Below are 23,620 nucleotides of genomic sequence, written 5' to 3' on the forward strand. Positions count from 1 at the left end.
AGGAATGTGAAGCTAAACGCTTAAAACACTAAAACAAACCAAAAGACTCAAACATCACCCAAAACACTCAAAACTGCCTTAAAAACACTTTCTGGGCAGTTTTGAGCACTTTGGTGAATTTGGACGAAATTGGGAAATAAATTTAATCAAAACTCTTATAAACAAAAACTAAGATACTTTCTAACTAAATTGGACAATAAAGTAAAGGGGGATTTAGGTTTTGACGAAATTAAACTAAATGTACATATTGTAAATTAAAGCAAAATGTAAATGTGAATGTGTGATAGAATTGAATGGAATGAAGGCTAGCTAAGGGGTTCATCTCCACATATGTTACACTTGCATAATAAAACGATTTTCAATTGCATTTCAATAAACCATGAATTCTCAACACCCCAAGTTAACCGTGATGCACTAATTAACCTTCAAATCTTCCTAACGTTATTGAATTGGATGATTGCATGCGACAACCCAAAACATTCCCCACAAGTCCCCTACATGATTGCATAATAGAGATACAAGCAAGAATCATTACGCTCTATGAAAATTATAAGTGTTGACGAGGCATTCGTTACTATGATTGCATGAAACTTATGCCAAGAATTCGTTTAACGCGATTGTTTATAAGCAACCTCCACTACATGTGAATATAAGTTCGTAACTATTAGGTGAAACTCACTTATATTCTAGCGTCATATTCATGCATGAAAATTAAGCGTGCACTCTCAATAAACATATATAAATAAGTTATCAATCAAACAGTTAAACAAATTGAATCCACAACTTATGAAACACAATTAGAAGTAATCAAATCAAAATGCAAGCATAAACATATATTTCGAATCCCCCCCTAGCCAAGGGGGGTTTAGTTCCTCATGGTACAAAACAAAGAGAATTGAAATTAAACATTGAATTCGAAGGAAAAGAAACACCTAAACATTCCAACAACTCAAACTTGAATTGTATGAACGTTTAGGCCCGCTTCTCTTCCTCTTTGTTGTAGCACAAGGTCTAAGGAATGGTTGTGTGATGGTGTTTGTATGTGGAATGGATGAGGAGTGATGGAAATGAATGGAAGGTAAGGCACGGCCTTGGGGGTTTGTGGATGGTGTTTGGATTGGAAGGGAAGGCACGGCAATAAGGAAATGGTTGGTGTTTGTGACTGAAATGTGTATGAATGAGAATGCTTACAATTGTGGCTGCAATGGATGATTATTTATAGGTAAATAAGAGGGAACATGACAGCTAGGAGGTGGGTGGAAATGTGGCTGCAAGGTGAGTGAATGCATGTGGATGTGGCTAGGTTGGAAAGCTGGAATTGTGTGGTGATGTGCACGGCAAAGGGTTGAGTTTGTGTGAATGATGATGGGATGGGTGGATTTCTGGGATGGTGGATGCACGGCACAAGGGGAATATGAATGCATGTGGCTGATTTAATTGAAGATGCATGTGCAATGAAGTGGAATGACAGCTAGGTTATGATGATGAGTGCATGTGAGTTGAAATGCATGTGGAATGGCTGCAAGGATGAAGTGCACGGCAAGGTTGGAGAAATGATTATGGATGCATGTGTTGAATGATTTCTTGGTGAGGGATGTGGAGTGGCTGGAATGATGAAAGAATAAAGGGTGCATGTGGGTGAATGTGTTAAAGAGGGAAGTGCATGTGGCTGCTGAAAATCTGATGGGAACTCACGGCACAAGATGGGGTTTGTGTGCATGTGGCTGAAATTGGATTAAAGAATGGGAATGCTAGGTTGGAAATGCATGTGAGTGAATGATTAAAGAGTAAATGGTTAATGAATGGTTCTTTGTTGATGGTGGAAAGCTGAAATGATGAAGTGGATGAATGGAAAAACAGCTAGGTTGTTTATGATTAAAATGTGGCTGATTGTTTATGTTGAGAAGTGAATGAATGCACGGGTTGGCTGATTTCTGGAATGTTGAATGTGTATGTGGCTTAAAGCTAGGGTGATGATGATGAATGCATGTGCAATGACTGGAAATGAAGGGGTAATGCACGGCTTTGAAGTGATTGTGCTGAAAATGAATTAAAGGGTGCATGTGTTGGCTGATTTGTGGTGCAATGATGAAGAGTTGCATGTGGAATGCTGGAAAGGGTATGAAAGTGCACGGCAAAGGTGAGTGTTGTGTGATGGGTGCATGTGTTGATGGTTTATGGAGATGCATGTGGATTAAAGGAATGCATGTGGAAATGCTGCTAGGTTCGAAATGAAATGCACGGCTAATGAGTGGTGTTGTTGATGAAAGAATAATGTCAAGGTGTGGGATTGTTAAAGGGGGAAGTGCATGTGCAAGGTTGTTGTTGTGATAAGTGATGGCAGGTTGTGTATGTGATTGCACGGCACAAAGGTATAGGAAAGGTTTAAATGTCCTAAAACTAAAGGGAACAAGGTTCCAACACTTTGGTCTTCAATTAGGTCTTCAATTTCGTCCAACACTTTGGCTCCAAGCATAAGCTATCCATCCTTAGCCCAAAAGTGCTCCAAAAGTCTCCAAAATGCATCGTTTTGCTCCTTTAGCCCTTTGGACCTACAAACACACGAAAATAGCTTAAAGTACTAAAATTACTAAGTACTAGCAACATAAATGCAAGAAAACAAGCAAACTAAGGCGCATAAATATGCTCTTATCAAATTCCCCCACACTTAGCTTTTGCTAGTCCTCGAGCAACAAAACAAAAGAAACCAAAAACAAAACGACACTGAACAAGTAAAACACAACCTAAACCTTCCAACAATCGTCTCAGGGATTTTCAATGCACATGACAAGTTAAAAATCATTATTCCCACATATTTTAGCCATCTTTATACTTAAGTACATTCTTAATCATAGTCACCACGTACTAGTTCACAATTAAGCATTTAAAACACATTTCGAATGTAGTAACATGCTTTAGAGAATTTCCTCAATTCCTTACTAGAATGCACTCTATTTTCACACAGATTTTCTGACTACACACCCTACACTAGTTATATGTGAGAGATTGATGTAAACATGAAAGACTAGTATCTCACATATGTTATAACAAAGGAAGCATTTTCTGGATTTACGATAGTGACATGAATATGATCTCATGAATGGAATGCTACTACTTAGAATGAGAACCAGTGATTCCATAAGCTCATATCAATTCCAAACTCCACATTATTGAACACATAACGATCAAGATAGAAGTCAAAGGGGTGTAACGGGGCTAGGGTATTGGCTAACAATGAAAGGTGAAGGATAAACAAACATTCTTAAAGCAATAGTGAGCAAAGTATTGAATTAGGCACTTAGAATTCCCTTTTGAATGAAAACTCAACTTTTGAACAAAAAGGGAGAACAAGCTCTTTTTTCTTTCTTTCTTTCTTTTCTTTTCTGTTTTTCTTTTTTCATATGTTTTTCACAATTTTTTTTCTTTTCTTTTGACTCTCAAAACATACATAAACACTTAAGAACAAAACATTCTCTCCCCCACACTCATTTTCTTTCATAATGTACTCAAAAGGAATTCATTTAAGTCATGCTCACTATCTTTTAAGAACAAGGGTGTGGACAGTCCTAAACTAGGCTAGGTTAGGATAATGTGGGTTAACAATGAATAAAGGCTAAACAAAGCTCAACGGGGTTAAAACTTACAACATATATGAAATATGGGAAGTAAGGCTATTTGGCTATGGTGGCAACTACACAACTTCATCTTGATATATGTTATGCAATTCAATGTCATGCTTTGAATGAAACGGATATAAGTTCTAGCATTTAGTTCTACCATGATACAATTGCATTCTAAGTAGCAACCAAGCAAGGAATAATGAGATCATGCAACAACTTTAGAAAACAAAGAATCACAGATTATAACTCTCCAAAGAAGGTAATGGCTCGAGTCTCACAGGGTTGTAGCGTTTGTTTGAGTTCCTTCCTTCAAGCATGTTACAAAAACGAATTTTCCTTTTATGATTGCATGTGAAGTCATACATTATAACCATAACCAAGCATATACCAAGAGTAAATCAAACTTTTCTCTATGTTTATAACTCTTTTTAACAGTCATGCAATTACAAACCAAATCCTTATCATTGTGTTGGAAGGTACCCTAAGACACAAACACACAAAAACGACTCAAAACACTCTTTTTAGGCTTTTCAAAACATGTTTTTCAAATTTTTATGTGATTTTCGGAGTTATAAAACAAAACATTCTAAAACACTCTAAAATAGCTTAAATACACTTTAAAACAGCAAGGAACAACATTTGAAGTTATGGGTGATAAAATCCCACGAATTTGCATCAAATATACTTAGTTACCCTCCCACACTTAAATCAAACATTGTCCTCAATGTTTTAAGCATAGATTCACACAAAACATAAGTAAACACATAAAAAGCACTTAAACATACTAAACATGGCAGAATGTAACTAACAAAGAGAAGAGTTTAGGGACGCAAATCTGGAATTGGAGTGCCTTCTCGGTCTTCCTTTGTTGAATGCATGGGTTGTTCTTGGTGATTCCACAGGCTTAATCTTGAACTGGTTTGCAGGATTCTTTTGGTCTCCTCTACTCGTTGATTTTCCTTTGTGCTACTCTTGAACTGGGCTGGAGGATTCTTTTGTTCTCCCCCGAAGGTCTGAGCTTACCCCTTTTATCTGTTTCTTTGTTCAATCTTTGCAGAAGTGGTCCCTTCTCTGGAAGTGTATCAACCGTTGAAGATGACTACTCGAGAGCAACGCTAGGTAAGCAACCAGGAATAGATTCCAGGCAGTCGGCTCCAGATCGGAAGACTGACTCCAAGTGCCGGCTGATTGCTTCTTTCACTTTGCCATGCGAGTAAGAACAAGGACAAAGAAAAAGACAGGGAAAGAGCATGATATGAGATACTTTTGCTTTTGACCTTGATGATATGAGATACCTTTGCTTTTGAAGAAGCGGTGAATGAATCAGCACATGTATTTGTTGTGCCGTTTCCTCCTGGATCATCTGTACTCCAGGCATCTGGTATCTTATTTGGGGAAGAAGAAAAAATTGAGTATTTCGAAAGGCTTTGCTGGGAGTGCGCCCTCAGAGGTGAGGAAGAGTTGGGCATTTTCTTCAGGTCTGCCTTGCCATAAAAGATTAAGGTCGACATATATAGGGATTTCCCAATAGCAAGTGGTGGTACTGTTCTTTTACCCTTGTCGACAAACGTTTTGATCCCGCCAATCCGGCATTTTGAAATAGTGACGACTCTTCGATCTTTGAATACGCCTCTTTGATTTCTGAGCAGGCGCCCCTTCGATTTCTGAACGACACGTAGTAGTGCGGATGCGGCTCCTTTTGACAAAGCTGCACGCGTTTTCTGAAAAGCAGAGAAAGCGTCGCCGAACTTTGCGCTTGTCGGCAAAAGTGTGTAGTTGCGATGATGGCCTCCACGTGTTTTTCAACTTTGTCAGAGATCTTTTGACAAAGTTGAACGCGTTTTCTGAAAAGCCGAGAGATCGTCACCGAACTTTACGCAGGAAAATCCGGCTCTTTGAATCGGTAGTCGTGGCGCCTTGGCTTTTTATAGAGGTATCGATCACCACCAACATACACACTCTGAAGATTGCCCATTCTTGAAAATCGACTCCGACCCTTTGAGAATTAACTCCATCCACCCCTTCTCTTTGAACACCTTTGAAAAAATGACTAACCCATCGAACCTTTGCTTAGATTTGAGTCTCAGCAGCGATCCGGTTGCGCCCCGTCAAGGTAATGTATGGCGCCCTTCTTTTTTATCTTCTAATGGTCCTCTTTCAGGTGAAGACTCCATGATGACGGATGCAACAACAGCTACGATAGTAGCTAGGAACCTCCTCACTCCTAAGGATAGCAGGCTGCTTTCAAGACGGTCCGATGAGTTGGCCGTTCAAGAGTCCCTCGCTCTCAGTGTTCAGTGTGCGGGCTCTGTGTCCAACATGGGCCAACGCCTACTTGCTCGGTCCCGTCAAGTGGAATCATTGATGGCAGAGGTGGAAAGTCTCAAGCAAGAGATTAAGCAGCTTAAGTACGAGAATAGAAGTTTGCATGTGCTTGCAAATAACTATTCGTCGGGCATGAAGAGGAAGCTTGATGAGCTGCAAGAATCTGAAGGTCGAATTCAAAGTGACCGTCAAAAGCTTGCGGCTTATCTCCAGAGGCACCTTTTTCCTGGGTCATCCAGCGTTCCACCAAGTATTGAGGCCTCGAATGATCTATTTTCGATGCCTCCCACTCCGATGCCTTCCGCTCCGATGCCTTCCACTTCTAGAGTTTTGCCACATAGTGGGTCTTCACGTAAACAACCTTTGTGAAGGCTCCATCATTCTGCCATGTTTTTTTTTTTTTTTTTTTTTTTTTTTTTTGAATCAAATGGCATGGAATTTATCTTTGAATGGAAGGTGATACTTGAAATGATCCGGTAATAGTTCAAATTCAAGATTGGGTGCCTGAATCATTAACAACATGTTAGTATAAAAGAAAATTGAAATTGGAGGAGGTGGCTTACTTATGTGATCCAATAAGAACTCAAGAATAAACACCCCTTCTTTGAACGTTTCAGGGACTTTGCACTTGGTCAGATTTGATGTGAGGATTGGTCCTTGTCTTGTGTCATAAAATTCAACTTCTTTGGGCTTGTTTATCTCAAGAACGTCCTCTTTGATGAATTCATGATATTCCCTACTTTTCACCTTTGGAAGGGCTTCCAAGGTGTCTTTTTCACTTTCTTCTTCCTTGGAATTCATGAACCTGCAAGGAATAGGGATATTAGGTGGAATGGGGTTAGAACTAATTAAATTTGGAACAACCTTACTTGAATTAGATGGCATAGGAGCAATAGGTGCCTCCGGCAAAGATGTTTCCACCCTTGCCGTGGGTTGGGTGTATTCCTCTTCCTTGTGATTTGATTTTGATGGTTGAGGGTCCGTTCCAACCTCCTTGCCACTTCTTAACATGATAGCATTGGTGGTTTCAAATTCTCCCTTCTGATTTACAATGGTTGAACTAGGGAGTTTGCCTTGGTCGCAAAATAGTCCTACAAACTCCGCGATCTGCCCAATTTGATTTTCCAAGTGGTCCAACCTTTTGTCTTAATTTTGGCTCTCTTTGTTTTGAGTTTGGACTCCATTGCTTTGGGCAGGTTGTGGTGGCTGCATAGGCGTTGAATAGAACTCCTCATATGGCGGCCAATATCCTCCTTGTTGAGTCTCCTTGACTTGATTTTGTGAGCCCTGCACCAAACAAATTAATTCATTAAGCTTTTGATTATAATCTATTGACGAACTTGAGTTTGGTTGGGCATATTGAATATGAGGTTGTGGTGGCTGCATAGGTCTTGGATAGAACTCCTCATATGGCTGCCAATATACTCCTTGTTGAACATGTTGAGGTTCCCACCACATAGAGTTTGAATGATCACTCTCAATAAACATACATAAATAAGTTATCAATCAAACAGTTAAACAAATTGAATCCACAACTTATGAAACGCAATTAGAAGTAATCAAATCAAAATGCAAGCATAAACATATATTTCGAATCCCCCCTAGCCAAAGGGGGGTTTAGTTCCTCATACGTACAAAACAAAGAGAATTAAAATTAAACATTGAATTCAAAGGAAAAGAAACACCTAAACATTCCAACAACTCAAACTTGAATTGTATGAACGTTTAGGCCCGCTTCTCTTCCTCTTTGTTGTAGCACAAGGTATAAGGAATGGTTGTGTGATGGTGTTTGTATGTGGAATGGATGAGGAGTGATGGAAATGAATGGAAGGTAAGGCACGGCCTTGGGGGTTTGTGGATGGTGTTTGGATTGGAAGGGAAGGCACGGCAATAAGGAAATGGTTGGTGTTTGTGACTGAAATGTGTATGAATGAGAATGATACAATTGTGGCTGCAATGGATGATTATTTATAGGTAAATAAGAGGGAACATGACAGCTAGGAGGTGGGTGGAAATGCGGCTGCAAGGTGAGTGAATGATTATGAGTGAATGCATGTGGATGTGGCTAGGTTGGAAAGCTGGAATTGTGTGGTGATGTGCACGGCAAAGGGTTGAGTTTGTGTGAATGATGATGGGATGGGTGGATTTCTGGGATGGTGGATGCACGGCACAAGGGGAATATGAATGCATGTGACTGATTTAATTGAAGATGCATGTGCAATGAAGTGGAATGACAGCTAGGTTATGATGATGAGTGCATGTGAGTTGAAATGCATGTGGAATGGCTGCAAGGATGAAGTGCACGGCAAGGTTGGAGAAATGATTATGGATGCATGTGTTGAATGATTTCTTGGTGAGGGATGTGGAGTGGCTGTAATGATGAAAGAATAAATGGTGCATGTGGGTGAATGTGTTAAAGAGGGAAGTGCATGTGGCTGCTGGAAATCTGATGGGAACTCACGGCACAAGATGGGTTTTGTGTGCATGTGGCTGAAATTGGATTAAAGAATGGGAATGCTAGGTTGGAAATGCATGTGAGTGAATGATTAAAGAGTAAATGGTTAATGAATGGTTCTTTGTTGATGGTGGAAAGCTGAAATGATGAAGTGGATGAATGGAAAAACAGCTAGGTTGTTTATGATTAAAATGTGGCTGATTGTTTATGTTGAGAAGTGAATGAATGCACGGGTTGGCTGATTTCTAGAATGTTGAATGTGCATGTGGCTTAAAGCTAGGGTGATGATGATGAATGCATGTGCAATGACTGGAAATGAAGGGGTAATGCACGGCTTTGAAGTGATTGTGCTGAAAATGAATTAAAGGGTGCATGTGTTGGCTGATTTGTGGTGCAATGATGAAGAGTTGCATGTGGAATGCTGGAAAGGGTATGAAAGTGCACGGCAAAGGTGAGTGTTGTGTGATGGGTGCATGTGTTGATGGTTTATGGAGATGAATGTGGATTAAAGGAATGCATGTGGAAATGCTGCTAGGTTGGAAATGAAATGCACGGCTAATGAGTGGTGTTGTTGATGAAAGAATAATGTCAAGGTGTGGGATTGTTAAAGGGGGAAGTGCATGTGCAAGGTTGTTGTTGTGATAAGTGATGGCAGGTTGTGTAACGGCACAAAGGTATAGGAAAGGTTTAAATGTCCTAAAACTAAAGGGAACAAGGTTCCAACACTTTGGTCTTCAATTAGGTCTTCAATTTCGTCCAACACTTTGGCTCCAAGCATAAGCTATCCATCCTTAGCCCAAAAGTGCTCTAAAAGTCTCCAAAATGCATCTTTTTGCTCCTTTAGCCCTTTGGACCTACAAACACACGAAAATAGCTTAAAGTACTAAAATTACTAAGTACTAGCAACATAAATGCAAGAAAACAAGCAAACTAAGGCGCATAAATATGCTCCTATCAAAGATCCATTCATTAAATCATTTTATACATCAAATATTTAATTACGAAATTAATATTTACTAAATTATCATGTGTCAATTGAATGAATATTTTTTTTGTATTTGTATTGACTAAGATGAGTATAACCGTTAACTGATGGGGAATCCGTTACTCGATGGGTATGGTTATGGTAATACCCGATGGTTAATTGGCAGTTATGGATATGGTTAATTTTCGTGGTTGTGGGTATGGATATAGCATTTTCATCCTCAAACCGAACTGTTATCATCCCTACATACAATACAGGCTAGAGAGATCCTATAAATTTCAAGTGGAGGAAGCCTCAACAAGTTTAACAACAATAAGAATATTGACGGCAAACTCTGGGGTTCTATCAAAGACGTGATGCACAACCTCAGCTTCCCCTACAACCATTCCAACCAAATTTAGGTTCGTCCATATATTATGATAAATTTCTTCCAACACTAACTGCTTTGACTCAGGGTCTACAAAACTAAGCTAAAAAGATGGTTGACATGAAGAATGAATTTGGTCAAATGGCAAAATTCATGGGAAAAATCCGAGAACAAGGAAAACTCCCTAGCTCAACTATTATCAATCCGATGGGAGGTTTTGAAATTGCTAAAGCTATCACTTTGAGAAGTGGTAAAAAGGTTGGTGGTGAATCAAAGATGTCCAAACATAGCCAAAAAGGGGATGAACATTTACTACCTACGAATGAGGAGAATGATCCAGCCACGACAAGGGTGAAGAACACCTTGTAGCAATTCCCTGCCACCAGTAAGCTCAATGATGCAGGCACCAATGCTTCTTTGCCTCCCAACTTAGGTAAGGTTATTACAAATTCAATTCTTTCTAACCATATTCTATCAAATGCACCTTTCCCTGGCAAGTTTGCTAAGTCCAAGAAAGAAGAGAATGAGAAAGACAACTTAAAAACCTTCCGGAATGTACAAGTAAATATCTCGTTTCTTGATAAAATAAAGCAAGTTTCGAAGTATGAAGAAGTTTTGTAAAACAAGAAGACAAATTCTGAAGAATGAAGTTGTACATGTAAGTGAGAATGTCTCTGCAGTTTTGCAAAGAAAACTTCCACCTAGATGCAAAGATCCAAGTAGTTTCTCTATCCCTTGTGTTAAGGTAATGCTAGATTTGGACGTGCCGTGTTAGATTTAGGTGCTTTCATTAATGTCATGCCATCTTTCATTTAAGCATCCCTGAATCTAAGAGAGCTAAAAAATGATGGTGTCATTATTCAATTAGCTGACCGATCTAATGCATATCCGAAAGGAGTTTTAGAAGATGTTTTGGTGCAGGTTGACCGTTTGATTTTTCCATCTAATTTCTATGTGCTTAAAATGGAAGATTCAGCTTCTTCTACACCATTGTCAATCTTACTTGGCCGACCTTTAACCATGGAGTTTGATGGAGTTGTGATTAATTTTAATATTTCTGAATCTGTCAAGTATACTAATGATGACCATTCTTTTTTTGCCATTGATGTGATTGAAAATTTACGGCAGGAACGCTCAACAGTCCTCAATAGGGATGTATGTAAGACCACCATCACCAAAGGAGTTAGATTGGATCACATGACAAGCCACTGCCCTCAAACCAACCAAGGCCGAAAGCAACAACCCTGAAAATTTTCACAGTAAATTGCTGCCTTTGAGTCTTGTCGCAGCACATAGGTGAGCCATTTCCATGAATTTCTTCGATTTTCACCACCGATCACTATTAACATTGTTGTGCACTGTTCTAAATTGTTTATTGTGTGTTATTTAAATTCCAAATTTAAAAACAAAAATTGAAGAAAAATTGGAATAAATTAGAAAAAACCAAAAAGAGTCGTTTTTATTAGTTTGTTTGTTTATTTGTCTTAGAGTACCTTCCAACACAATGATGGGGATTTGATTTTTAATTGCATGACTATTAAAGAAAGTTGCAAACATTGGTGGAAGTTTCATATGCTCTTTGGTTAATACTTAGTTGTAGTAGTTGTTTGTGAATTCACATGTAGTCTCGAAAGGGAAAAAAAAAATGCTTTTGTAACATGCTTGAAGGAAGACTCAAACTAACGCTACAATTATGTGAGACTTGAGCCTATACTTTGTCTGAAGAGTTATCAATTTGTGAACTTTCTTTTTTTTCTAAAGTCATTGCATGATCTCATTAGTTCTTTTCTTGTTTTCAAAATACTAGAACTTATGCCTGTTTCGTTCAAAGCATTAAATTGATTACATAACAAACATATCAAGATGAAGTTATCTAGTTACCACCAAAGCCAAATATCCTTATCCCTTGCATATGTATTGTAGGTTTAACTCTCATTGAGCCTTATTAAGCCAATTTTTCTTTGTTAACCCGCATAATCCCTACCTAGCCTAGTATAGGTCTATCCATACCCTTGTTCTTAAAGAATAATGAAGCATTACTTATTGAGAACTCCCTTTGATTTATGATTTGCAAAAAAACAAGTGTGGGAGAGGGATCTATTTTGGTCTCCTGTATCTTGTGAATTTATGTTTCATTCAAAAGAAAACAAAAAGAAGAGAAAAAAATGTTGAAAAGAAAAAAGAACAAAAAAGAATCGGGAAAAAAAAAAGAAAAATAAAAATAAAAAAGTGTATAAAAAGAAAACGAAAAGAGTTCAAAAGCGTTGTATGTTGAAGAAGAGTCCATCTTGTGAAATCTAACCCTAAATTTTGTATGAGTCTCTCATTTATGTTTATAGTTGGGTATGCAATCAAGAGGTGAATTCTATGTTGTTGATTTCATTACATTGCTTACTATCTTTTTGAGAACTTTTGTTAGCCAGTACCTTAGCCCCGTTACAACCCTAACTTTTGTCTCGATTGTTGTGTTTCTATATGTGGAGTCTGAAATTTGTATGAGCAGATTGGATCCCTGGTTCTTGCTTCTAAGTCATGGCATTCCTTTCATGAGATCATATATATATATATATATATATATATAATTCCAGGAAGTGTCTTCTTTGTTATAACATATGTGAGTATTAGTCTGCATGTTACACCAATCTTCTCACATAATTGTAATCAGAAAATCTGTGTGAAAATAGAGAGTATATCTGATGATGAATTGAGTGAATTCTTTAAGGTATGTTACTACTTTCAAATTTATTTAATTGATTAAATGTGCACTAGTGATTGGTTGTTGCAATTAAGTATAGTTTAAGAGTAAGGATAGCTAAAATCTATTTAAGTAATAATTTTTAATATGTCATGAGCCATTGCAATTCCCCGAGGCAAATGTTGGAAGGTTTAGGTCTTTGTTTTTTTTTTTTTTTTTTTTCCTCGGGGACTAGCAAAAGCTAAGTGTGGGGGAATTTGATAGGAGCATATTTATGCGATTTTGTTATCTTATTTCTTTGCATTTACTTAATTAATTTCCATTTGTTATAGTGTTTTATCTTATTTTCATTTTATTTGGGTCAATTTGGAAAAGTTGACAATTGGAGGTCAAATAAAACCAATAAGAGCAGTTTTGGACTTGGATTTGATAGAATGCGTGGACTGCACAAGGGCTAGACATTTTTAGAGTTTAATTGGTGTTAAACATGTGCCAAAATATGGAGATATGAAGTTCAGGCTTGGCAGACAAAGGACTTGCATGAGGAGAAAGAGTCCTAGTTGGAGTGAAACATCATCAAATAAGGTAGCGGATGTGCACTTTATCTTATCCTATCTCTAGCTGCAAAAAAGAGTCCTAATCAAGTTTAAACACTTTCCGACTGTTTCTATTGAGTCTTACAAACATTCCTTCATAATTTTGCAGCTTATAATCATAACAATTTATCCATTCATTTGTTTGTGGGGGGGGGGGGGGGGGGGGAGTCATCCATTCATCCATTTAAGTCACTGGAAATCCAGAGTTCTTTTCATTAGGTTCAATGTTTATTGTAAATTGTTTTTCAATTATGAGGAACATGTGTAACTAAGTTTTGTTTTTAGCTAGAGGTGAATTAGAAGCCATGAACATATGTTTTATATAAATTGCTTACATACAATTATTGTTTCATAAAACGTAAATGTAATTTACTTATCTGGTTTATAAAGAACTTATTCTTATATGTTTATTAAGGGTGCAACTCAGCTTGCATGATGGAATTTGATGCTAGAATACAAGAGAATTTCACCTAAATCGTTATGAACTTGTATTGGCAGGTAGTAAAAGTCACTAGTCATGATTGAGTTAAGTAACTCCTTTGCAAGAGTATCATGTGTCATTATGATTGTCTTGTCAATGCTTGTGATTTTTAAGGAACTTAATGATATTTGATGGTAGACAAGTGTCTTGATAAGAATAATTTGAGGAGTGAAGTGTCTTCCTTTTTATTGAGCTTAGGAAAATCTTAGGGTTAGTGAGTGTGTCACTGTTAATTTGGGGCATTGTCATTCACAGTTTATAGAAAGAATAACTAGAAATCTTTGTCTGCATATGTTTAGTGTGTGGAAAAGAATCATTTAGCTAGCCTTTAATCCATCAATCACTCAAATTTTAATTCATTGTTGTTGTTTACTCTTTGTTTAGTTGTTAATTTGATTTCAGTTCTATAATCCAATTCATTCAAATACCCCATTCTTGGTTAGTTTGTTTGATTTAGTTTTGTTTATTTAGTCTGTGTTGATTAGCAGCCCTTCTAACTTCTAATCCCGGAATAGAACAATCCTTGCTTTGCTCTTACTACAATTACATTTTCTGCGGAATTTTAATTTGTGTGTCAGTCTACCGCATCACTTGCAAGATTTGTTAAATTTATTTTTAACTGATATATTACTAATTAATTTCGTGATATCTGTAATTTTGTAGGCTACTTCAGTAGTTGAACGGAGCTTTTTACTCACTGGCTTCTGCCTGGAGATTTGTTTATCAGCTTTCCTCCATGTATAAGCCTCTCTACGCACTACTTGGTTTGCTGTTCCCAATTGCGGCCACATTCTCTTGCATTTTGGAGCTCATTCTAAAGAGAAAAAAGGAAAGAGTTGTGATGAGGTGGAGGGGAAGGTTGCGGTGGTTCTACATGGTTTTCAGTACTCTCTCCCCCGTATTTATGGAATAGTTGGCTCTATCTATCAAAGCATTTGCTCACGCGGTTCAGTATGTTTACCTCCATTGCCGAGCTGAGAGCCCTACCAATCTTTCCGCTTTGCCTGTCATCTTTCTTATATGTGTGGCGACATCAATAGGAACACAAGATCCCTCATAGATCTTGAAACCCTTGAACATACGACTTAGGAAACAAAGACTAAACTGTGACCAAATTAATCATACGGTTTTCAATTCTAGTTTGTTTTGTAATCACTTTATTTATGTATGACGAGAAATTTTTACGTATGCCAGAGACATTTCTTTTGTAATTTGCATGGCAAAAACTTTGTGTCTAATTCTTCCTCGATAATCTGATCTCTAAAATCAGAGCATCCACCCCTACATATGAAGACCCACCTTCTTCCACAGCTCTCTTCGCCTTCTCTGAAAGCACTTTCGCTCTCTTCTTCATTTCCGCCGCCTCATCACTGCCGCACATCATTCTTCTCACCGCCGCATCCACCTTCTCTCTCCTCACCAGTTCCTTCCTCTCCACATTCCACGACTCCCATTCCCTACTCCCCACTTGCACCCCAATGCCCAACACATCAGTTATCAGCTTCTCATTGTAAAACTGCTCCGCCGACAATGGCCAAGTCACCATGGGCACCCCTGCGCTCACGCTCTCCAATGTCGAGTTCCACCCGCAGTGGCTCACAAACCCGCCAACAGCGCAGTGCTCCAGTATCAGCATCTGCGGGGCCCACCCCCCTATCACAACCCCTCTCTTCATTTCCCACATTCTCTCTGCAAAACCCGCCGGAATCCAATCCTCTTTGTCTCTAACACAACCACCGTCCTCCACCGCTCTGAAGATTTTTCCCATTACCCAAATGAAATTATGCCCCGAAGATTCAATCCCATGTGCAATTTCGACGAGTTGGGCTGCAGACAACCGAGCCAAGCTCCCAAAACTGATATAAACAACCGAATCAGGTTCCTTGGAATCCAACCAATTCAGACAATGCAGGAGGCTCTGCTCATCGACCAAGGCTGCTTGGCCTCTGCCAGTCTTATCGGCATTGCTTCGGTTGTAGAGCGAAACCGGGCCGATCGGCCATGCCTTCTTCCCCAACTCAGTCGTGAAATACTCCACATATTTCGACTCCAATTCGTAAAAACTGTTCACCACAACCCCAAAACTCTTCTCCTCTACTTTTCCCACCTTATCAGGAAGCCCTGGCCTGTTTCTCGCGAAAGAAGGCAGCTGAGATTTCGTCAACTCGATCCGATCGGGCAAGTTCGGCACTAGAAATGGCTCGCAATCAGCACCCACATTCTGATGCGGCGAGAATCGGCCGATACACTCACTGACGCAGCGGGAGAATAACCCGTTTCCATTGAACACCACCCTTTTGATGAAAAGCTCATCGATGACTTCTGCCGCCCAACGGTGGAAGACGTCGATTACGATGCAATTGGGTAGGTTTTGGGCGATGAATTGCCTGAGGGATTCTTGGAGGACTGAGGTGTCAGTGAGGGGGGCTGAGGTCATGGAGGAGTCGGCCGAGGCGTCGTCGTCTGGGAGCTTGAGGACGTGGATGGTGATTGAGCGGTTGAGGGTTTGATCGCGGCGGATGGAGTTTCGGAAGCGGAGGGCGTTGGCTGGAGTGGTGCTCAGGATTGTGACTTTGGCGCCATGGGAGGAGAAGACTCTGGCCATGTCGATCATAGGAATCTGGTGGCCTCCGCCTACAAATGGGAAGAAGTACATGACGACTGGAGTTTCTGAAGAATCCATGGATGCACCGATAGAGAAATTGAGGAATGGGTTTAGAGATGTGGGGGTTTTAGGTTAGAGAGAAGATAGGAGGCAGAGAGTTTGACCGCAACTGTTTGATGGGATGCCAAAGTCAAGTTCTTGGCTAGGGGCCATTTGGCATTAGTTAAAGCCCTCGTGTGTTTCTTAACTAAACTCTAGGTCATCCATGCGCTTAAAAAGGATAAACTTGCCCTACCGATCCATGTAATTGTGGCGTCAGACACCATTTTTCTCTACGTGCAGGTTGAAATAAAACGGATCAGGATCCTCTCTCCTTACCTTAAAAAATTAAGCCAGTTGAGCAAGTAATCGTAGTCGTTGAAATTTGATCCAACGGTAACAAATAGAGAATTCTTTAAAAGTTATAACAATTGTAACCGTTGAATCAAATTTCAACGATCACAATTGTCTGCTCAGCAAGCTCAATTTTTAAGGGTCAGGAGAGGATCTGATCCAAATAAAACAAATAAAACAAGTTATTCTCTCCTGTACAAATTTAAAATTGTCAAATTGAAAATGACAGAGACAAAAGTGAAATACTGGCCGAACTAGAAAAACCAGAAATGTGATTTGGGACAACTGAGCTATGTTTAAAATCAAAATCTCACGAGTAGGAGTAGGAACAACCAAATCCTGTCATTGTCATTTTGTCTGGTTATTTATGTTAAAGTATTCAAATCGTTCTAATATGTGTTAATTGCATCCTGTCATCTCTGAATCTCTGATTTCACTCCATCAGTGTGCTTAACTCCATCAAGCATCAATCATATCCAACAATCTTCGTCAACCTTCATCATGCTATGATCTCTTTCCCCTTGATTTTATTTATTTATATTTCTTTCAATTTCTAGTGTATTTATCTGTTTAAATTCGGTGTTTTGCACCAATCAAATTTATGAAAAATATGTTTACCCAAACAAAAAAAGATAATAAATTAAAAAAGCAAATTTATCAAAAATATCATATTCCAATCATCTTCTTACGCGGTGAATGATTGTTAGCAAGCCGTAATGTCATTTAACCAGTGAGTTCCTTTAAAATTTGGCCCAAGACAAAAAAACAAGTGCTTAGTAAACTATTTAATTGGGCCAACCACAACCACGGTCGTTCCTGAGTTTTTATGGCCTATGGTGAAAACAAGACACATTATTTTCACAAGAAAAATAAAAATTAATGAATGAATTTTTCTCTATCCCTTCTATAGGCTTAATACATAAAAGATTTTCTAAAATAAATTTTATAAGAATACATTCATTGCTAAAGGTGAATTTGAACTAAATTATTATGACTGGCTGTTGTAAGGTTTAACTCACTCCTCCACCTTCTTAATGTAAATAATATTGTTTATTTAAAATATCATCAATCACACTTACAAAGTTAAGCCTTTACAACATATCCTTCTCGATGCACAAGATTGATGATCTATTTAACCTTTCACGTGTACCTAAAGTAATTTTTCAACCACTTCAATCAAACTACCTCTTTCCTAGTTTCTTATATTATCTACAACTAGGTTAGGATCTTAAGAGAATTTTGAAGAGAAGATAAATTTGAAGAGAGGAATACCTGCAAAAAAACACTCTGACACTCAAATCAGTTTTTGTTAAAGATGATTGCAGTATTATAAAGCGATCTCATACTTCCCCTCCCCCTATGCTAGTGACGTTATTGGCCTTTTACACACATTCAAGTCTTGGGCTCCAAATCCTACTTTTCTTCTATTTCTCCATGTTCTATTTTATTGAAGTGTTTGATATAGTACTCCTTTATTTAGCTCGACTCCTTCAAATTTAGGATCCATGAGAAGTGGTTCATTGCTTCAGCGTTAATTTTTAGGCCCACAATAACTCTAATATTAAATATTGTACATGTCTTTTCATTTATTTATACTAATAAAAATAAAGGAAAACTAATGAAAATGAATTGAAAACTTTGAGTTTTAATCAAAATGAACAGTACCAGGAGTATTTCGTTAAAACACCTAAATTTGGGGTCCCAAATAACCGAGGGACTCCGCGTGGTTGACCTTCCCGCCCTTACTCAAGAACGGCCCTAACCGCACCAACTATAAAAACCAATAACGTATACGTGCATGTTTATACAAATAGGCTATCAGGTTCTAATTTTTTCATGTTGAACCGTGAGGTTTTAAAAGATGCACTTCTTGATAGATTGGATTGCCTGAAAGAAGGTAGAGGATAAGACTTCTAACTCTTTAACCTCATTGGCCCCAAGGAGGGACCAATGATGAGATAACCCTATCTAAGTAATAAAAACCTGACCTTAGGAGACTGAGGCCTTTGCCTATCTACCCAGAGGGAAGGAAGTTCATAGCGAGTCCTAAAGGGCAGCCCTCAAGGGAAGCAGTTATATTTTATCTCCTACCAATTAATTTATACCTTCTGATTGTTGATGAATTTTCATTGTTGGTTAATGTGTGCAAATGTTGCTTACACGCCAGTTCATACATATAGGTCCTATAATATGTCATCAATTTAATGAATCATAAACAGTCAATCACACTGAAGGCATAAATTGGTGCGATTTCATTACTTTGCGGTGCAACAAGAGAAAATTGAAATTCCGTGACCCATTTCAAAATCACTCCAAATTAAAATTTTAAGGTGACGGGAGGCAAACAAGATTGCTCCTCCACTTGCATCATCGGGTTTGTCTTTGGATCAAGTTTTACACGGTTTAAAGAACCTCCGTGTGATTGCGGATCTTTTAATTGAGGATAGTTGTAATCTAAAATTCTTGGTACGAGACACTCCTTTCTCTTTGACAAGATTAAAATCTCCAATAAGTTTTATCAAGGCCCGGATAATGTACTCTATCCTCTTATGTACCTATTAATTCGATCTTCTAATGAATGTCTCTTTCTAAATATAAAAAAAAAAAGGTGTGAAATGCACCTGGCCCAAAGAAATTAGATGCATGTTCAAATTTCTTTTATTCATTTTTTCAGGAAAGATATCAATAATCACATAAACTTGTTTTCTTTTACGATCTTATCATTGCTTCATAACAAATCAAAATCAAATAGAGGGAACTATCACTAGACTTTCTTCATCCCATATGCAACACCAAGCCAATGAAGCCGGCCACCGTTTAGTTTGTTTTGCTTTGTAGATTGGTAATATTTGTAATTGGTTCGAGTAACCTCCTATTATAATTGCTAACATGCTCTTTGAAGAGAGCCTTGGTATGGTATGCTTTTGGGGCACCATTTAGTGTGGTGTATGTTCACTACCCTATTTATCTCTGTTAGATGAGTTTGAATTTCAAGATTCGTGTAGTGGATAAGCACAAATCTCAAAATTCAAACTCATCTAATGATGATAAATAAGGTAGTGAGCATATACCACACTAAATGATGATGAGCAAAAATGTACTCATGCTTTTGAAAGCAGTTTATTCCCTTCTCCTTGATTTCTCTCCTCATGCATTATATATATATATATATATGTATATATATATATGTGTACAAGGTTCTAAAAGATGTTAGGTGCTAGTTGGGCGGCAAGCTCGAGCCTAGCACCTAGGCAGATTTAAGTAAATCTATTATATTTCGTGTAAACAAGTGTCTATTTATACTTTAAAAAAATATATATATATATATATATATAATTATATCATAAACTATAAAATAGATTGAAATATATATTATGAAGTATTGGAACATAATGAAAACATGGAGAACAAGTGGTTCGAGTAACCTCCTATTATAATTGCTAACCTGCTCTTTGAAGAGAGCCTTGGTATGGTATGCTTTTGGGGCACCATTTAGTGTGGTGTATGCTCACCACCGTATTTATCTCTGTTAGATGAGTTTGAATTTCGAGATTCGTGTAGTGGATAAGCAATTTGAATTTCGAGATTCGTGTAGTGGATAAGCACAAATCTCAAAATTCAAACTCATCTAACGGTGATAAATAAAGTAGTGAGCATACACCACACTAAATGATGGTTAGCAAAAATGCACTCATGCTTTTGAAAGCAGTTTATTCCCTTCTCCTTCACTTCTCTCCTCATGCATTATATATATATATATATATATATATATATATATATATATAAGGTTCCAAAAGATGTTAGGTGCTAGTCGGGCGGCAAGCTGGAGCCTAGCACCTAGGCGGATTTAAGTAAATCTATTATATTTCGTGTAAATAAGTGTCTATTTATACTTAAAAAATATATATAATTATATCATAAACTATGAAATAGGTTGAAATATATATTATCAAGTATTGGAACATAATGAAAACATGGAGAACAAGCATATAATGCTTGTTCATTTAAGTATTCAACAAGTCTCTTACATTTTATTAAAAATAAATAATGCAAAATAAAAGTTAATCTATTTTCTGTCAAAGTTAGTCGTAACCCAGGCCTAAGCAGGTTAGCCGGGTGCCTAGGTAGTCTAGGCAGGTGCCTAGGCAGTCTAGGTAAGTGCCTCAGCAGGTCTACGCGCCATTTCTTAATTTTTAAATGCCTAGGTATTAATTAGTGTGGTGGCCAACCACCTAGCACCACCTAGGTGCTAGACGGGGATTTTTAGATCGGTGTATATATATAATGCATGAGGAGAGAAAGGAAGGAGAAGGGAATAAATTGCTACCAAAAGCATACCATACAAACACTTGGTAAGGAGATGTACATATATATATATATATATATATATGATCTATTTATTTATTTATTTATTTATTTTAGTGAAAGTATGATAATATATTAGGCAAGTCGAATTACATAAGAGTTGGTAATTGGACTACAATACCAGGCTACGTGGAGAAATTTAAAAATGAAGTGCTTACTGATAGACTTCTGTTTCTTTCTGCCCGCTTCAATTGAAGAGCAGTAAGAGATTGAGACGTTTGAGAAGTCTATGACCTTGTTCTTTTCCTGGTTAGAGTGGCTCTTGGGGCAAGGGCATCATGCTTAAACTTGGACCTCTCATCGAGCTCTAAATCAGATGACTATGCCACCCTAGGATTGGCCCGACGGGATGTTCTGATTTCTGCCTTAGGTCCAGCCTCTATCTCAGATTCACTGAACATCTCAGAGATGTTCTCAGCCTCTCCAAAAGCTTAGCTCGGGCCAGCCCCTTACCTAGTTGCTTGTAGCTCCTTGCAAAACTAGGGCATCAACAACCTCTTCTTCCTCTTGCCCCAAGGCAGCTAGGATTGCCTTGGGCTGCAGAATTGAAAAAACAAAGTTAGCATTTGATAGGCAGTCAGAAAGAACCAATACCCCAATAAATTAGCCAGCTGTGAATCGGTTTATAATTTAAGATACATTACATAAGTGAATTGATCGAATTTGACAGTACTTTTGTGACCTCAAACATATTGGGTTTACTTGAGTTTCAAACACAAGTAAGGACCCATGACATGATAGATCTTACCAATTCTATCTTCACATGCCCTAACTCAAATCATTTGAAAGTTTTTGTATGGTACGTACATCATTCATGTGAACACATGGTACGTACTGCTCCATGACATGATAGATCTTACCAATTCTATCTTCACATGCCCTAACTCAAATCATTTGAAAGTTTTTGTATGGTACGTACATCATTCATGTGAACACATGGTACGTACTGCTCCCCGTGCATAACTCTCTCCACCAGGTGCGGTATATATTTATCTCTTTGGTTAAGTAAAAGGTAAGAGGGTTTGAATTTTATTTAAGAAGTGAATATTGTGTTATATATAAATATGATTCATTTGACTCAATGCTCGTTTGTTGTCAAATACATCCATAAATAAATCTTTATTATATATGTCACATACATCACACATGGAGTAAAATATTCTATGAACAAAATGTATCCTAAGTCTTGCTTTCTTTTAAGAGCACGAGGGGCATGAGCCCTTATAGAGAAAGCTCATCTCTGCAAATACAGTCGTCGAAGCTAAATCCAAACATGATTAATTAAGTTCATGCAACTCTATCTCTCCATACAAGAAGCAACTCAATAGAAGCCACAAAACAACATTAACAATTGCCAAAATGATCTAAAATAATACCCCCAATCCTCACCTGAACTGGATTACCCTTAGGGCTGGTTTGGTATTGTTGTACTTTTTTAAAAAACTCCTTCTGCTGTACTGAAAAAATTAACAATTGTAAAAAAAAGCAACAGAGTATTTGGTAACTTTTTTTGAAAAAATCCTTTTAACAAAAAATAAAAAATAATAATAATAATTTGTTTAAATATTTAGTAAACTTTTATATAAAACTATTGTAGCGATGTTAAATAATGAAAAAGGTATGATGTTAGATGTTATATTTTTTTTAATTCATAATGTAACTCTTTCTAGAAGCATCCAATTTTCTCTCTGCCCCCTCTTCCCCTTTCCACATCTTCCAGGCCTTGAGACCACCGTAGCACCCTTGAGACCAAGATGATCTCCCCAAATTTGATAATTTATTTTCTAAATTTGGCCGGGCTCGATTATGTAATTGCAGCAAAAGCATATGCAGATTTGGTGATAATAAGGTTTGGAGTGTGAGGGTTCAGCGACTCAGAGTTGATGAAGCTCAAAAATTCGAGAAGGTGTAGGGGTTCAGCAACACCAAGGGCTACAGCTTCATCACCCCCTAAGACAAAAGCGAGTATTCACCAGTCATCGGTCAAATCCGACGGCTTTCCACACCGTCGCTGAAGGCGAGTCCATAGCAGTCGTTTTGAATTTCGCAGTGGTTGTGGATTCGAGAGAAAATACAGGATGTGGGTTGCGGCTATGGTGGTTTGCGTTCTTGAAGGGTGAAAATTAATGACCAGTGGGTTCGGAGAGGTGGTAATGGTGTTAGTAGAGGGTAGATGTGGTGGCTGGGGTGGTCGGGGTTGGTGGGTGGGTTAGCGGTGTCTAGCACAAAAAAATGGAGGACATTACAGAGATGGAGGACAAAGATGGCCTTTTAGTAAAAAAGGCGAGGGTATTATTGGCCTTTAGAAAATTCATTAAAACTTCACTGTAGCTTCGCATGCTTCATTTTGAAGCAGTTTTCTGCGGTTTTTGAAATCGGGGTCATAGCAGCTTCCTGATTTCTGCTTTTTATCACCGCGCTTCAAGAAAAAGATGTTTTATATTTCACTTACCAAACGCTAGAAGGATCCAAAATTTTTTAAAAAAAAAACTGCTTTTTAATTAAGCATCTCAATGCCAAACTGGAGCTTACTATCACCAAGAATAAATAATTTTTCTCTCTCTATTAAACTACGAGATAAAAAGAAGATAAAAATAAGGATGTAAAAATCACGTTCTATTTATGATTGTCAACCACTCAACTCGAGATCAATTTTACAAATAAATAACACATTATTTGATAACATATTTGCCCTAATGAAAGTGCAGATAGGCTCCCAACATTTTCTTATTT

General features: G+C 37.9%; 1 protein-coding gene across 1 annotated transcript; it reads right to left on the reverse strand.

Moving 5' to 3' along the window:
• Positions 1 to 14,758: 14,758 nt before the first annotated feature.
• Positions 14,759 to 16,343, reverse strand: LOC137722210 (abscisate beta-glucosyltransferase-like). Its single transcript, XM_068461175.1, has one exon. It carries the CDS (start codon positions 16,205 to 16,207, stop codon positions 14,759 to 14,761), a length of 1,449 nt encoding a protein of 482 aa, XP_068317276.1. The 5' UTR covers positions 16,208 to 16,343.
• Between the last annotated feature and the right edge of the window lie 7,277 nt (positions 16,344 to 23,620).

This window comes from Pyrus communis, chromosome 2, assembly GCF_963583255.1.
Source record: "Pyrus communis chromosome 2, drPyrComm1.1, whole genome shotgun sequence".
NCBI lineage: Eukaryota > Viridiplantae > Streptophyta > Magnoliopsida > Rosales > Rosaceae > Pyrus > Pyrus communis.